Source organism: Ylistrum balloti, unplaced genomic scaffold, assembly GCF_031769215.1.
Source record: "Ylistrum balloti isolate Yb309-2 unplaced genomic scaffold, AGI_CSIRO_Ybal_v1 Utg371076, whole genome shotgun sequence".
Lineage (NCBI taxonomy): Eukaryota > Metazoa > Mollusca > Bivalvia > Pectinida > Pectinidae > Ylistrum > Ylistrum balloti.
In genome coordinates, this window is record NW_026782594.1 from 336,981 (window position 1) to 354,782 (window position 17,802).

Consider the following 17,802-nt stretch of genomic DNA (forward strand, 5'->3'; position numbering starts at 1 on the left):
ACATAATACACTTACCGACATAGGATACATAATACACCGACATAGGATACATAATACACTTACCGACATAGGGTACATAATACACCGACATAGGATATATAATACACCGACATAGGGTACATAATACACCGATATAGGATACATAATACACCGACATAGGATACATAATACACTTACCGACATAGGATACATAATACACTTACCGACATAGGATACATAATACACCGACATAGGATACATAATTCACCGATATAGGGTACATAATACACTGACATAGGATATATAATACACCGACATAGGATACATAATACACCGACATAGGTTACATACATGAACAGTCAGAGATTAGCTCGCTATCTTTAGTCAGCATTACTTTTTCGTCCCTTTTTGTTTAAAAAACGGATTGAACGTTAGAATAGTTCTTGCAAATACCAAAATGGTGTTGAACGATACAAACCTAACTGAAACACACAGAAACTAAACATAAGACAAAACATACAGAGACTGTTTAATGGTTTAATATGATTGATAGTACATTGATAGCGATAGTTTGATGTTATGCAGGACACCGAACCTTGCCAGTAAATAGAGAGCTTTACGTTGTATTCTACAATTTCATCCTGTTATCTTAAAAGACTGAATACGAAATATGAAAAAAAAAATATGTTTTTTGTATTTGTCACACATTTCATACTAATGATTGCACCCAGCTGTTACATGTGCAGAGAACTTTACAATCCCTTTTGGAGGCCAGCAATAAATTGGGAATATAATAATAGTAATATAATGTGTGGATACACAATGAACAAGACGACTCCATGTACATACGTCCCCTTCTACTGGATACTATGAGTTACGTCCCCTTCTACTGGATACTATGAGTTACGTCCCCTTCTACTAGATACTGTGAGTTACGTCCCCTTCTACTGGATACTATGGGTAACGTCCCCTTCTACTGGATACTGCATTTTTCCTGAAATTATTTGTCATGTTTGAGATATACAGGTATAGCAGATTGGTTATGAAAAATACATCATTACATGTATATATATTTATAAACTGTATAACAATTACATTTACAGTAGAGAGATGAAATTTGTGTAAAAAAAAATTCCTCTGATTTCTGACATTTGATTGTCATGGTTACCTACTGAAAAAATGCTAAAAATGCAAAATACTGCTAATTCCAACCTAACACTACAACTTTCTAGGAGAAATTTAATTCTAATCACCTATCTTACAATCAACAACACTGTCATGGTAACAAAGTACTTACATTTCAGCAAATTCCAACTCGGAAATTCTTCATAACATGACCACATGTAAACACTATGAAAACTTCACTTCCTGTAAAGCTAGTTTTTGGTGCGTAGACACAGATTCGAGACTGCCCAAATAGTAATCTCCAACACAAAGCTAAAATATTATCCTGAAAAAAATGAAACCCCACATTGTCCACTTTAACATGACAGGACCAATTTTAGCAAGGATGTTTTTTTCATTTTTAATTAAAACCTTTATAATGGGGTATTCTAATGAGCAAAAAAATCACCCATGGCCACACCGAGAAACTGTGTACTGCTACCTATAGGTTACGTCCCTTTCTACTGGATACTATGGGTTACGTCCCCTTCTACTGGATACTATGGGTTACGTCCTTTTCTATTGGATACTATGGGTTACGTCCCCTTCTACTTGATACTATGGGTTACGTCCCCTTCTACTGGATATTATGAGTTACGCCCCCTTCTACTGATTACTATGGGTTACGTCCCCTTCTACTGGATACTATGGGTTACGTCCCTTTCTACTGGATACTATGAGTTACGTCCCTTTCTACTGGATACTATGAGTTACGTCCCTTTCTACTGGATACTATGGGTTACGTTCCTTTCTACTGGATGCTATGGATTACGTCCCCTTCTACTGGATACTATGGGTTTCATCCCCTTCTACTGGATACTATGGGTTTCATCCCCTTAGCGCTTATCAAGCGTAATTTTATCAAGTTACTGATATAGAGTTAGTAGGTTTTTACTCGTTGACCCGTACAACCATGATTACATATATATATATATATATATAGAGAGAGAGAGAGAGAGAGAGAGAGAGAGAGAGAGAGAGAGAGAGAGAGAGAGAGAGAGAGAGAGAGAGAGAGAGAGAGAGAGAGAGAGAGAGAGAGAGAGAGAAGTGGGAGGGGGTATCGACTTATTTCGAATTTCAACCCGCGATAGCGTAAACATCCGTGTTAAAAATCACAAACAAAAATGTTACATTTCAGTTAAAATGTATCTGTTGAATGAAAAGATCATACCTTCTTATATGAGTACAGATGGTCAGTTATTTCGAAGGACGCGACATCCAGAAGTAATAATAATAATTCAACAATCACACGAATTTCAACATAATATCTGGTCGTCGGTGTTCTTAGACACGTTGTTATAACTGTACGTAATATAAACTTGAAAATAGCGATTTTCATGATGTCTCGAAGAAATTTCATTCGTGGGTTACATTTTTGACGGCGAGATCCGAATAATAGCGTGCACAATATCCATGTTTGCTGTTGCCAAGGTACTTTCCTTGAGTTTAATTCTGGAAATCTTCGAAAGAATGAAAATCAATGTTGCATGAATTTTCACCACAAATCACAGCTTTCAGATTCGTAAAGTTTGTGTAGTTGGACAATTTTCATGGATTTTTAGAGTCCGAGAACAAATATTTCATCTTGGTTCTTGCTCTTGGAAAACTGGTTATTTGGTAAAAAAATTGCAAAAATTAAAGCACCGAGACACCCTCTTTTCTAATCATGAAAAGTTTTCTTGAAGATTACTCTTTATAAACATAACTGTTTGAAATGGCCTATACTAGATTATGGTAAAATAAAGGATTTGATTCACTTTAGAACATCTTCATTTTTTGGTCGCTATGCAGTTTTTAAGTTCGTTATCTCAAAAGAAAACTTAGCATTTCACATATTTTTCCCCGAAACCTCCAAGTATCATATCCTTACCCAGAGAGAGAGAGAGAGGGGGGGGGGGAGAGAGAGAGGATGAGGAGGGGGGAGAGAGAGTGAGAGAGAGGGGGGGAGAGAGAGAGAGTGGGGGAGGAAGGGAGGGAGAGAGAGGGAGAGAGAGAGAGAGAGGGGGGGGAGGAGAGAGAGAGAGAGAGAGAGAGAGAGAGAGAGAGAGAGAGAGAGAGAGAGAGAGAGAGAGAGAGAGAGAGAGAGAGAGAGAGAGAGACCAAACGTTTAAGAATATAACTAGAATTTTCTTTTCTTCTCAGAAGAGTACATCCTTAAAGTAAACTATTGTTTATATATATATAATGTCATTTGTGACGTCATCGGAAATTTACCAAATGGTTCTACCGGGGGATCGACGATCTTTCTTAATCTGGAAATTAAAAATAAAAATAATGTCAGTATAACCCCAATTTTCAAATAGTACTTCGAAACTATGCTATTATTTTGAAACGAGTTATTTTCGATATAATTATTTGGTAACGAACTGAGGGTTCGTCTCAGTATGTTTACACCCATCTTAAATTGAATATCAAACTAAATGAAATATTTAGTATTCAACAAAATATAAGTAAGTGATAATTTTAGGTAAGTGACATCACGAAGTAACATCTATTAATGTTAACAAATGATATTAAACTTCTGTTACAGTCTGTGACATTCGATCAATGAACTGAGATAAGATATTTCCGGATTACTATCCGGCTTGATATATTAGTATTCACCATCTACATCAGCCAGGCGCTTGTAATAATTCTTCTGCTAACTTTCCCCACTAGCATGTCGCATAACCAACTTCTTTCAGTACCTGAAACATAACACACCGAGAAACCTGTATTTATGACTTATTTGATTGACTCACGTGAAAACACACGTTACCACACTGACTCAAGCGGAATCACACAGATTATGGAAACTTCCAATCACAAACTCGCCTTGAAATTTCTTGTAGAGTACGAATGGGTTTATAATTTCCAGCTGACGAAATTCTTCGTGAATAAAGTCTGGGACAAAATACCTAGAGAGGTAAGTGTGAATTTCGGTCAACAGTTGTTTCTCGATTAACAGATGCAGGAGACGTAAACCACGTGTGTTCCTACCAATAACTGAATAATGTTAAGTTTCAAGGTTTTTAAGACATGGTAGTTTACTCCATACCAGTGGACAAATTAAAACGTCTTCTGATAATCAGCATAGAGTACTGAATATATCAATGACGTTTACCAACTGCAGCGGACGTGGACTTGGTCGGTCATAGACGACCAGTTAGCTCAATTGCTAAGAGACCGTCTATGCTACTAGCTGCCTTGAGTTCATAGGGTCCTTAGGGACGAAAGTACTTAATAGTGGATGCAAAACCCTTTAACTAAACAGATCAGTCATTAAATGGAGCAAAAAAAGACATGCTCCACAGAGAGAGTATTTAAAATAAACCCTACATATCTGCTTCTTTCTCAAGACTTAGTTGTATTGAAATCCTTCTTGGTGAAGTGTTTATAAAAAACTGTAAAACGATCAGATCAGTATGGCATGTACATAGTGTTAAACAGTGTTGCTCAGCTGACGGAGTGTGACTCATGGAGTTAGTTGGTAGAATTGTGGATTATCAAGGCACAGACTGAGGTTTGATTCCTTAGTTTCCTGTCAGATGCTGAGTGTGAACAGGTTAGCTTTTGCTGTTCTTCATTAGTGCATAGGGTCCTACAGAAAAAGCTTGCGTTGAGAATTGGGTAATCTTAGGACAAACACAGAGTTTTCTAAAATGGTGCAATTAAACTGCCCTGGATTATCACCTCAGAGAAATGGATTTGGTTCCTATCACTGGTATGAGTCAGATCATTCAATGTCAGAAGTTCGTAGCTAAGCGTGGTGTCTTGATATCTGATAAAACCTTGTTATACAGTATACATAGGTCTGAGACTATTTTATACCAATTTCTACTTCAGTGGTCCGATGTTCTGCTACAACTGTCAACAGAAGATCTTAACAAATTACCTTATGGATATATCAGGGTAAATATTGATAATTCTCTTCATTATGTCTTGGATTACATTGATTTAGGTACAGATGCAATGTATACAGATCAGACACAACATAAAAAAACAACAGTGCTGATGAGATACACATTATGACCATAAAAAGAAGCCATTATGAGAAACATTTTTACTCTACAATGAATACAATACTACAGGGATTACGAACACTTTCACTCTCTGCACCCCTGGAACATGTCATAGCAAATTTGAAGGCAAAGACAAAGTAATTGAATTGGTTTCAGGTGAAAAAAACTGACCCATCACAGGCGGATATACTCCATTTAAAGATTATAAAGGAGCAATGTGAAACATTCAATATACAATGTACCGTTATGTGACCTCCATATTCATTTGATGTACATCAAAGACTTGTCATTTTGTCCTGTCCACAAGGTGTCGCATGGAATCTTAAATTTTATCATGACAAGTTCTAGGGGTGCAGAGGGTGAAAGTGATTGTAGCAAACCGGAGTATCGAGGATGACAATGAATGAAACAAGTGATTGTAAAGCATTGAATATTTCAACAACAATATCATGTGATAAAATTAAAGCCAGATATCACATTTTTTGAAAAGTCATGTCACTGTTTTACATTTATAACTTAAATAACTATTTTTGTCCCGTAATAAGCCCAGAAGGTTGACATGGTACTTATTGGACAGAGGAGGGAGGGGAGGGGGGTGTCATCTTATTACAGGACAATGAAACTGTTGATATATAATATATAGTTGAGCTTATCATCAGTCTTGACTTCATGCTGTAATGTTGAAAGCTAATCATTTGACAATATTGATATTTTATGTTACACTTTAAATTTTATATTTTGTTCAGGAAGAATGGCCAGACTCTCTGAAAAATTTCATCAGAACAGCCTTGACCTTATCCCTACCAAGGTCACAGAGGAATGGTGTGACCCCTGTTATCATTAGCCCGGATATGTGTCGAGGCATGACACCAAAGAAACAGCATGAGGTGTCTCTAATGTCAGCAGTGGTGCATGATGTGGCACGCCAAGCTAATTGTGATGTCATCTTGGATATCGGGTCGGGCCTGGTAAATGTGATACATAATATTTATTCATTAAAATTGAAAACCCATTGTAGAACATTCCATTCAAAATGTTGATAATCACACTGAATCAGGACAATATGAAATTGGAGTATACCAAACAGCTCCTTTTACAGCATTACTGTATATCTACTTATTTTTGTGGGTCAAAACTTCTGCAATTTTCACATAAAACTAGAAAATTAATTTGAAGAAATAAAATATTTAAATTTGAATATAAGAGGACATATAAATTTCATAAATATTGGTTCAGACTGTTGATTTGTCATAGTACCACTATTAATTGATCAACCTTTGCTTATAAACATAAATATTCTGTAAAAGCATGTGAAAAAAATCCATGTTATGTACCATTTAATTCATCCAAGCAAATTCAAAGGTTGCAGATGCTCTTAGATAATTGCAAACTTCCTGAATTGACCGTTGATAGTACCAGTATGAAAATAGCTTTTAGTAGCACATTGTTGCAGAGAAATTTACACCTGTCTTGTTTTTCAGGGATAAAAGTTTCTTGATCAGGTTAATGTCAAGTGAAATGGTGAAAAAAAAAACGTCTGGAAAATGACCAACATTTATTGTAAAATATATACACAAAATTATCTAATAGGCGGATGGATCAAAGCTTGCTGAAAATTTACCAAGTTCAATTTAAATTTAGATTCTGCCACTTAAAAGTCAAAGGACTTTCAAAGTAACACAAACACAAAAATTATGATAATAAATCTACAGTTGCTAAATGATAAAGAAGTCCAAATTTTGTTTGATAATTGAAAGTTTCCTTTAAAGACTCATTAATTCTAAATCAACTGGGTCCTTGTGTTTTCTGTAGGAATAAACAGTTTAAATTCTAGCTGTAGTGGTCACTACATATATCAAAGTTACGTAATATTTTATCAAGGTTATACCATATTAACTGCTACTTTAAATTTATCTTGAACAAAATGAAAGAAATTGATATGTATAAAAGGGACAACAAACAAAATGTTTTTATACTTGTAGCCTTTATTTGACAGGGCTACCTGGGACAAATACTACAAAAACAATTTGGTTACAACATCATTGGATTTGAGAGTAAGCAATGTCACACTTCAGGAGCGGAGAGAAGGGCTGTTACAGGTAAGAGAATTTAGTCAGATTCTTTAGTCAGTAAGCTCATGCCCATTGTCATTACTTGTTGATGAGAATTGAAACCTGACTGTTCACGGGGTGATAAATGTAACTAATGATATATAGGTTGATGTATGGACTTACCTGCCTTTACAAGATACAGTCTAACCTGTTATAACGGCCACCTTAGTTAGACCTGCCGTATTCAGACCCTCCCAATCGTTTTTGCTCATTAATGATACCTAATTTAACAGCCACCTTTCTAACGCGGCCAGCGGCCACCTTTTTCGTCCCCAAACTCGTGATCAAACCTCATTTAAACGGCCGTTTTGACCACAAGTCATTTGACGAGCTTTTTTGACTGCGACCACGTGAACATTCCTACAAAGAAAACAGCTGATGGCACGTAAACACAATTCACCATGTATATTATATTGAGTTTGATTTCATTTATGTCACTGGTAACACAATACAGGCATATTATCACTATTGTGGCAAATCACTTCAAAATATGAGCAGCAAATGAACTCAGACCAAACCACAAACTGCCAAGTACAGGAAGACAGTGACAATCCTGATTATTAAACTGTATTCAAATATCAGTGTGCAAATTGCTGCAACTTGGGTTCGAAAATAAGGAATCTCAATTAAGAGGCCACCTCTCTATAAAGGCCATTTTCATAATTTCCCCACAGTGGCCGTTTAATACAGGTTAGACTGTACAAAAAAAAAAAAACCCACAAAAATATAGAATGATGATGGAGTAGTAGAGGACGTTCAATGTATTTCTGTCACTGATTACTGTTTTGTGAACTGATATCAATGATATATCACTCAGGAAATGGATAACTTGCTTTCTTTTATTATTGTGTAGTCATACTTTTCTTGTGTAACATTGTGAGATAAAGCATGAGTTTTCTGTGAGAAACATTACTAGACATTGTTATTCCCTTCCATTATCTACATGTATATCTGTCCTGTAGCGAAGTCGTATTGTGTGTCTTATAGTCTATATCAGTTGAATTGAGATATGTCAGAGGATGCCGTGGTAATGTACTCAGCTTTCACAAATGTGTCCAGGGTTTGATTCCTGAAACAGACATGAAAATGTATATGGTCACCTGCCCCACCATAGGAGTTTTCAACAGGTTCTTCTGTTTCTTACCACTGTGAAACCACTTTCATGTTGTCATCTGGGCAAACAAGAGTGATCAGTACATGTTGGATCAATTTGTTGTACAATTGTGGTGAAATAAACAAAGGTTTGTTTAATGAATGTAATGGATTAAAGAGATACTTCTTTTACAGGTCACCAGAATGGAATACACAATGTTACCTTTGAGCTGGAAAAAGGCCAGGAAAATATGGATAAATTTTCAAAATTAGTGTACAACACTTGTCAACTACAAAATTGTTGTAGTGAGGACACTGTAAGTAAATCAGAAGTGTGCAGAAATTGTGACCAAGTACCAACAGACAGCAAGGAATGTGATAGTGTAGACAAGAACAAGCCAGTGGAACACAAGATTACAGTTCACGATGATTTGGTGTTGAGACGACCCCCATTAGTGACAGTTGAAGGACATAGGTGTGTAGAGGATGTTTCAACACATCGTCAGAAATGTAAATCTGATATTCAGTACAATCACAATGAAACTAAAACAGGGGACATGTACAGTGAAAAATGTGAAACTTGGGATTCTGATCTTGACAATTTATCTTTGAGTCATAAGAAGGAGTTTCTACCCGAATGTGAATCAAGTCAACCTGATACTAAGGCTGATGCCATGCATCAGTCCAAGGATTTAACTTTAGGATGTGAGTGTAGGGATGGCAACACGCCAGATTCGCACCTGACATTAACAAAGCTGGATAAACCACTGACCTTGACCTTACCACGAGCACTGATGATTGGCCTACATTGCTGTGGTGACCTCACACCTACCATGATGGAGTATTTTAGGTGCCTGGACTTTGTCAGGGGGCTGTGTTGTGTCAGCTGCTGTTACCACAGAATGAAGGTCAAAGGTAAGTGTCTATTGAGTTTGGAAACCGTAACATATTAAAGGGCAAAAAGTTCTCTCTTTGTGACCCAAATGATGGTAATAGAATATATATGTTAGTCTATTAATGTCTTGTGTATATGTATTTGTTGGTAGTTCTTTTGTATAACTATGTGAGATTTTTAATTCTTGTCTTGTACATTTTAGGTTTAATTTCCTTTTTGGATTGTTGTGTTGTTCACCAGTTGATGGCCTTAATGACCTATTATGTGTTGAAGGGTTGTAAAGAATGTAATTATAACAATAATAATTGTTTCAGCTGAAAACGAGACTCTGTACAATTTCCCTATGAGTGCAGCAACAAGTAAAATATACAACAAAGTAAAGGGGGATAACCCCTTGTGGGGTATCAACACCTTTGCTTTGCGATTAGCAGCACAGGAGACCAGGTAGGTAATGTTGGGAATGTCAGGTTATTTGATTTCTGATAAAAATGATGCAACTTTTTTTATAAGATATATAAAACAAGAAATATTGTTTACTAAAATGAACCATGGCTTCAGAGAGAGGCTTCGAAATGGGATTTTTTTTAAACTCCATGATTTTTTTTTGTTTTTTTTGTATTTTGTTTTTCTTTTCTTACTGAAACAAAATAACCTTATGTATTCATCACATGAGAAACCATCAACCATTTGTGCTGTCAAAATTCTAATCAAAATTAATGATTACTAAAAATTTGAGATAATAACTTTTAAGTTATAAGATAATGATCCAAAAATCTTCAATATGCTTTAGTAAAAAGATTTGTTTCTTAATTTGTATTCGTTTAATATTTTCTAAATTCTGAAAATTTCCTCCGATACAAGACTCCTCTGTACTACATAGAATGAATGTACCGACACGAGATGCTAGTATCACATCCTCTTATCTAGTAAATCAATCATTTTTGACTTGAAAACAATTTTAGAGGTCGTTGGGGAAAACAGACAGCTGAAGATCATGACTATCACACAAAGAATGTTGGTTACCGAGGGATTCTAGAGCTGTACACAAGTTCAAGTAAGTCTTCAGGAACTGTGTTATTGATAATAGTATACAGTCCCTAATTTATCCTAGAGCTGTACACATGTACAAGTAAGGTCAAATATCAAGGTCAAATTCAGATGTGTCATAATTTGTACAAGTGTAGATTATACAGAAGTCAACCATGTAAATAACAAGTAGGTATGCTTCCAGATGTGAAGGTCAAGGTCACTGTTTTCAGTGACTTTCCATGAAGTAATAATGAGGTGACTTCAAATTATCAGAAAAGTTAAAGAACAGTACTCGATAATTAATTGTTTGTAGGTTTAGCAAGTGAGTTAATATCACTTGAATTCATACTTAGAATATTTCTGTATGTCATATTAGATTAAAGACTGTGATGTTGTGTTACAGACTGTGATGTTGTGTTACAGACTGTGATGTTGTGTTACAGGCTGTGATGTCATGTTACAGACAGATGTTGTGTTACAGACTGTGATGATGTGTTACAGGCTGTGATGTTGTGTAACAGGCTGTGATGTTGTGTTACAGATTGTGTTACAGGCTGTGATGTTGTATTACAGACTGTGATGTTGTGTTACAGGCTGTGATGATGTGTTACAGGCTGTGATGTTGTGTTACAGGCTGTGATGTTGTGTTACAGAGTGTGATGTTGTGTTACAGGCTGTGATGTTGTGTTACAGACTGTGATGTTGTGTTACAGGCTGTGATGTTGTGTTACAGACTGTGATGTTGTGTTACAGGCTGTGATGTTGTGTTACAGGCTGTGATGTTGTGTTACAGGCTGTGATGTTGTGTTACAGGCTGTGATGTTGTGTTACAGGCTGTGATGTTGTGTTACAGACTGTGATGTTGTGTTACAGACTGTGATGTTGTGTTACAGGCTGTGATGTTGTAATACAGAATGTGATGTTGTGTTACAGGCTGTGATGTTGTGATGTTGTAATACAGACTGTGATGTTGTGTTACAGGCTGTGATGATGTGTTACAGGCTGTGATGTTGTGTTACAGACTGTGATGTTGTGTTACAGAGTGTGATGTTGTGTTACAGAGTGTGATGTTGTGTTACAGGCTGTGATGTTGTGTTACAGAATGTGATGTTGTGTTACAGAATGTGATGTTGTGTTACAGACTGTGATGTTGTGTTACAGGCTGTGATGTTGTGTTACAGACTGTGATGTTGTGTTACAGGCTGTGATGTTGTATTACAGACTGTGATGTTGTGTTACAGGCTGTGATGTTGTGTTACAGACTGTGATGTTGTGTTACAGACTGTGATGTTGTGTTACAGGCTGTGATGTTGTATTACAGAATGTGATGTTGTATTACAGGCTGTGATGTTGTGTTACAGGTTGTGATGTTGTATTACAGACTGTGATGTTGTGTTACAGGCTGTGATGTATGTTGTGTTACAGACTGTGATGTCATGTTACAGACAGATGTTGTGTTACAGACTGTGATGTTGTGTTACAGGCTGTGATGTTGTGTTACAGGCTGTGATGTTGTGTTACAGAGTGTGATGTTGTGTTACAGGCTGTGATGTTGTGTTACAGACTGTGATGTTGTGTTACAGACTGTGATGTTGTGTTACAGACTGTGATGTTGTGTTACAGGCTGTGATGTTGTGTTACAGACTGTGATGTTGTGTTACAGGCTGTGATGTTGTGTTACAGAATGTGATGTTGTGTTACAGAATGTGATGTTGTATTACAGGCTGTGATGTTGTGATGTTGTAATACAGACTGTGATGTTGTGTTACAGGCTGTGATGTATTACAGACTGATGTATTACAGACTGTGATGTTGTGTTACAGACTGTGATGTTGTGTTACAGACTGTGATGTTGTGTTACACACTGTGATGTTGTATTACAGACTGTGATGTTGTGTTACAGACTGTGATGTTGTATTACAGACTGTGATGTTGTATTACAGACTGTGATGTTGTGTTACAGACTGTGATGTTGTGTTACAGGCTGTGATGTTGTAATACAGACTGTGATGTTGTGTTACAGGCTGTGATGTATTACAGACTGATGTATTACAGACTGTGATGTTGTGTTACAGACTGTGATGTTGTATTACAGACTGTGATGTTGTGTTACAGGCTGTGATGTTGTATTACAGGCTGTGATGTTGTGTTACAGGCTGTGATGTTGTATTACAGACTGTGATGTTGTGTTACAGGCTGTGATGTTACAGACTGTGTTGTGTTGTTGTGTTACAGGCTGTGATGTTGTGTTGTGATGTTGTAATGTTGTGTTACAGACAGACTGTGACTGTGATGTGTTACAGGCTGTGATGTATTACAGACTGATGTATTATAGACTGTGATGTTGTGTTACAGACTGTGATGTTGTATTACAGACTGTGATGTTGTGTTACAGGCTGTGATGTTGTATTACAGACTGTGATGTTGTGTTACAGGCTGTGATGTTGTATTACAGACTGTGATGTTGTGTTACAGGCTGTGATGTTGTGTTACAGACTGTGATGTTGTGTTACAGGCTGTGATGTTGTATTACAGACTGTGATGTTTTGTTACAGATACAGAGAAATGTGATAAAATGTTCAGGAAGATAGCAAGAAAGTCTGACTATATCTCGTTTACAGCGTATGTTGATGCTGCCTGCAGTCGTCTTAAATACCAAGCAGGAGAGGATCCAGGTACTTAATGTTCAACTTTGTGTGAATCTAAAATAAGTTGTATGACTTTAGATAAAACATCTTAATCAGTTGTGATATATTTTGATATGTATGTTATATAACACAAAATGTTTGTTGTAAAGATTATTATCATTATTACATTTTTAACGGCCCGTCAACACATACAAGGTCATTAGGGCCATTAAACAGTAAAACACACAGTGATCCAAAAGGAAATAATATTAAACAAACCAAAAGGTAAAAGACAAATGTTAAAAATCTTAAATGGGTATGTTAACACAAAAGATTAAAATGGTACGTCATAGTCTATTATATAGACCGACATCTGTCAGGTAATGTAGAATTTTACAAATCTCGACAGTTTCAAAAAGGGATTTTAGACATGTAATGTTATGATAAAAACATTCTCGAGTAGATAGAAGGTCAGTGCAGTCCAATAAAAAATGTTTAATGGTGAATGGTTCATCACATCCTATGCACAAAGGATTATCTTCACCTTTCAACATATATGATGTGTAATGTATGTATGACGCTTCTGAAGACAGGCAAGGACAACTTCGCCTCGGTGGTTGTCTCTATAGTCTAAGAGACCATTCACCAATAACAGGTTTAACGGAGTGCAATTTGTTTTTGGTATATGTATTCCATTCCTTCTGCCACTGAGCTATTAAAATTTGTTTAATTAATGGTTTAAAATCGGTAAAATGAATTTTAAAAACAACAGGTGGTAGCAATGAAGCTTCCTTTGTCTGGTATTTCCATGTGCGCAGGGACCCAGCAAAAAGCAATACGAAAGTTAAAGGCAAAGTCATGATATAGTATTAATGTATTACGAATGAAAATATTTTCTATATTTCTATTGCTAAGACTTTGTAGAACAGAAAGAGAGTCTGAATGGATAACAGCTCTCATTAGTTTGTTTCTTTGAATATATTCAAGGGCGAGGTAGATAGCTCGCACTTCTGCTGAGAATATTGAGGCATTGTTCGGTAGTCAGCATCCATAGGTTTCATCTGGTGAAACCATGGCCGTGGCAACCTTATCATTATCTTTTGAACCATCAGTATATAAATGTAGAAATGTTTTATATTTTAACTGCAATTTCGAGAAGGATGAACGAAAGGTGTAACTGTCTGTGTCTGATTTAACCATTTCATAAAGTGAAAAGTCAACTTCAGGTGAATTCATGAGCCAGGGTGGAATTTATCGTTCCAAATGGCTGAATTTGGTTTACATTAATATTTGTGTTTTGTAAAAGAGCGGATTTTCGAATACCAAATGAAGGAATGGTTTTTGGTTTGTCTTGAAACAAGGTGTTATATTTGGGATCAAATACAGGGATAAAGGCAGGATTTGACTTTAGCTGAATGGTGTATTGCAAAGCCAATTTATTTTGAGGACTATATAGTAAAGGCTCGTTAGCCTCTATATAGAGGCTTGCTGTAGGTGTGGTCTTAAAAGCTCCGAGAGCGAGCCTGAGACCTTGGTGATGAACAGTGTCTAATAATTTTAAATATGAAGGTCTAGCAGATCCATACACAATGGAATCGTAGTCTAATTATGATCTAATAAGGGCTCTATAGAGTCTTAGCAAAACTTTTCTATCAGATCCCCAATCAGTGTGGGACACAACCTTTAGAAGATTCATTGCCTTAAGGCATTTGGCTTTAAGGTATTTTATGTGTTGAAGGAATGACAATTTCCTGTCCAATGTTACACCTAATAATTTCGTTTGCTCAACAGCTGAAATGGGTACACTGCAGAGAGACAGACTTGGATCGTCGTGTTGTTTCCGCATTGGACAAAAATGCATCCAGTTTTTGATTGTGAAAATTCAAAACCATTTTCATCTGCCCAAATTTGTAGTCAATTTGTTGTAAAGATATAACTGAAACAACTGGTCCATAGGGCCTGTATCACTGGTTTAATGGGTTTTTTTTTTGCTATTGGCATAATCATAACAAGAGACCCATAGGGCCTGTATCACTGGTTTGTTGTTTTTATTGATATAGACATGATCATAATAAAATGTAACAAGAATTACATTGAAACAAAAGTGTGATGTCAGTGAAAGTTGTTACCGTCAAAATGATGACTTGGACTTCAACCCTGAAAGTACCCACAAACATTTTATACAGTATTGTGTTGTTAATTGTGATTAAATAAATATAATAAATAATAAATACAATAACATAATATACTAAATAGATTATTTGGGGTTTAAAAAATTATTCTTCAAAGACAGACTACGGTTTCCGTATTCATTTTAGTCGAAAGATATATATAAATGTACTGTTCACAATTTTATTCCATTGAAGATAGTGGAAAAATGTTTTGTTTCAGGAATAGACAAGACTGAACTGTTCCGCTTGTTTGAGGAAAATAAAGACAAAATGAAATACATTGAACCTTTGACAGTAAGTACTCTTTCCTTAAGGAATATATTATCTCTCCATGGTAAATTAGTACAATGATGTATCATCAATAATTACTGAACTTAGTGACAAATGCACTGAAATGGTATAACTATATTTACATTTACATCACTTGGTTCAGTCTGTTGAGTTTCCAAAGGGAACTTTAATAGGAAAACATCATTACACGTCATTCGGCAGACACATTAAAATCATACTTCAATTGGGCTGCAGAACAGAGCTTTTCCAATGTTTATGTGGAGAAAAAACTTGCTTCTACAAAACTTGTCCTGATACAAAAACAGTCTTACAAATGTACAATGATCAATAATTAAAATGAAGAAATTCATCCTCATCGTGGGTCAAATTCCAAGCGAAGGTTGTAAGATCTCAGTTCTTAGTGTCGTCCATTGTTTCATCTTCTTTTGTTCTTTACATATATTTCCCCTTCTTTCCTCAATTTTTCTCTTTATTATATGAAATTGGATAATTCCTCTCCAAGAATAGATGTATTTTTTATCTTTCCATTCCAAGAGGGCTACCTGGTATACCATTCTGATGTACAGGTGTACCATTCTGTTGCAGGCTCTTCAGTACCTTATGCAGCCAGTGTTGGAGGGGCTGATTAACACAGACAGAGCACTGTATTTACAGGATCATGGCATTTCTACAGAAATTGTACCAATATTCAATGAGGTTATCTCCCCTAGAAATCTTGCTTTAATATCTGTAAAATGATATTCAGCAAATATGGATACAGCTACATTTATTTATTAAAGCTTTAAGACCAATAGAAACAATTGAAAATGCAATTTCCACAGTCAAGATCATATGATGACTTGCTTCAAAATTTGAACTCTGCAGGAATTAGGTTTCCAGTGTAGTATGGTGATGTTTTTACATACACTGTGTTGCAGCATGTTATCTCATTACTGCTTATTTGCTTCTTTCTTTGCTTGGATTATCGTCCTACGAGCAGCCAGGGTCATGTTGAGGCAGGTTCTCCTTGTAGTACATACTGTACCCGTTACTGAGCTACATATTGGATGCCTATTACATGTCATCCACAGCAATTAAGTTAATGTGTTATGGTAAGCAAGAGAGTTAATGTGTTATGGTAAGCAAGAGAGTTAATGTGTTATGGTAAGCAAGAGAGTTAATGTGTTATGGTAAGCAAGAGAGTTAATGTGTTAGGCAAGCAATTAATTAATGTGTTATGACAAGCAATTAAGTTAATGTGTTATGATAAGCAATTAATTAATGTGTTATGGCAAGCAATTAATTAATGTGTTATGGCAAGCAATTAAGTTAATGTGTTATGATAAGCAATTAGGTGAATGGGTTAGGGTAAGCAATTAAGTTTATGTGTTATGCCAAGCAATTAAGTAAATGTGTTATGGCAAGCAATTAATTAATGTGTTATGGCAAGCAATTAATTAATGTGTTATGGCAAGCAATTAATTAATGTGTTATGCCAAGCAATTAAGTTAATCTGTTATGATACACAATTAAGTTAATGTGTTATGGCAAGCAATTAATTAATGTGTTATGATAATCAATTAAGTTAATGTGTTATGATAAGCAATTAAGTTAATGTGTTATGCCAAGCAATTAAGTAAATGTGTTATGGCAAAGAAGCAACTATGTCAGCTCACACCCGTCATTTTCTCAGAATACTGATTAAAACTTCTACAATAAACATGTATGATCACAAAGTTACTTATTGTTTGTGTTGTACTTCTACACAGAAAACAGCAACAGTTTTATACCACAGCAGTAGTTCAACAGATTTTGTTTCATTGGTCTTCCATAGGACGAGACGATTAGCCTGGATTTCTCTGTATGTAAATGTTCTGTGGCAAGTAGAAGATAGATATCCTTGTTGGTTTTAAAAGGTTATTATATATATATATGTGTTGCAGGCAATTTATTTTGTTGATAACGAAGATTTTTTTTTTTTTATTAATATTATTATTATTACATTCTTAATGGCCCGTCAACACATAAAAGGTCATTAGGGCCATCAAACGGTAAAATACACAGTGATCCAAAAGGAAATAATATTAAACAAACGAAAATGTAAAATACAAATGTTAAAAATCTTAAATGGGTATGTTATCACTAAAGATTTCAATGGTATGTCATAGTCTATTATATAGACCAACATCTTTCAGGTAATGTAGAATTTTGCAAATCTCAACAGTTTCAAAAAGGGTTTTAAGAATGTAATGTTACGATAAAAATGTTCTTGAGTAGACAGAAGGTCACTACAGTTAAAAAAAATAACAGTGAATGGCTTTCAACATATATGAATGTGTAGGGTATGTATGACCCATCCGAAGACGGGCAAGGACAACTTCATCTCGGTGGTTGTCTCTATAGGATGAAAATGGATCCTTGAAGTACACCATATACCTGTACAAATCAAATATTATTATTAGT

The 17,802-nt window shown here is 35.6% G+C and overlaps 1 protein-coding gene across 2 annotated transcripts; it reads left to right on the forward strand.

The window, feature by feature from the left end:
- The first annotated feature begins 3,833 nt into the window (after positions 1-3,833).
- On the forward strand, positions 3,834-17,025 carry LOC132560549 (probable methyltransferase-like protein 25). Of its 2 annotated transcripts, XM_060225214.1 has the most exons (10): positions 3,834-4,048; positions 4,969-5,034; positions 5,891-6,112; positions 7,141-7,243; positions 8,543-9,262; positions 9,557-9,686; positions 10,205-10,296; positions 12,827-12,946; positions 15,290-15,363; positions 15,946-17,025. In XM_060225214.1, the coding sequence occupies exons 1-10, from the start codon at positions 3,863-3,865 to the stop codon at positions 16,096-16,098; spliced, it is 1,866 nt and encodes a 621-aa protein (XP_060081197.1). In that variant the 5' UTR covers positions 3,834-3,862; the 3' UTR covers positions 16,099-17,025. The 2 variants fall into 2 exon arrangements, with proteins under 2 accessions (XP_060081197.1, XP_060081198.1); XM_060225215.1 differs by lacking the exon at positions 4,969-5,034.
- Positions 17,026-17,802: the final 777 nt, after the last annotated feature.

Coding starts and splice junctions, on each gene's coding strand:
- LOC132560549 (XM_060225214.1), top strand. CDS start 3,863: ATGACTTATTTGATTGACTCACGTGAAAACACACGTTACCACACTGAC. Junction 5,035..5,890: donor TACCTTATGGATATATCAGG/GTAAATATTGAT, acceptor TATTTTGTTCAG/GAAGAATGGCCAGACTCTCT. Junction 15,364..15,945: donor AATACATTGAACCTTTGACA/GTAAGTACTCTT, acceptor ATTCTGTTGCAG/GCTCTTCAGTACCTTATGCA.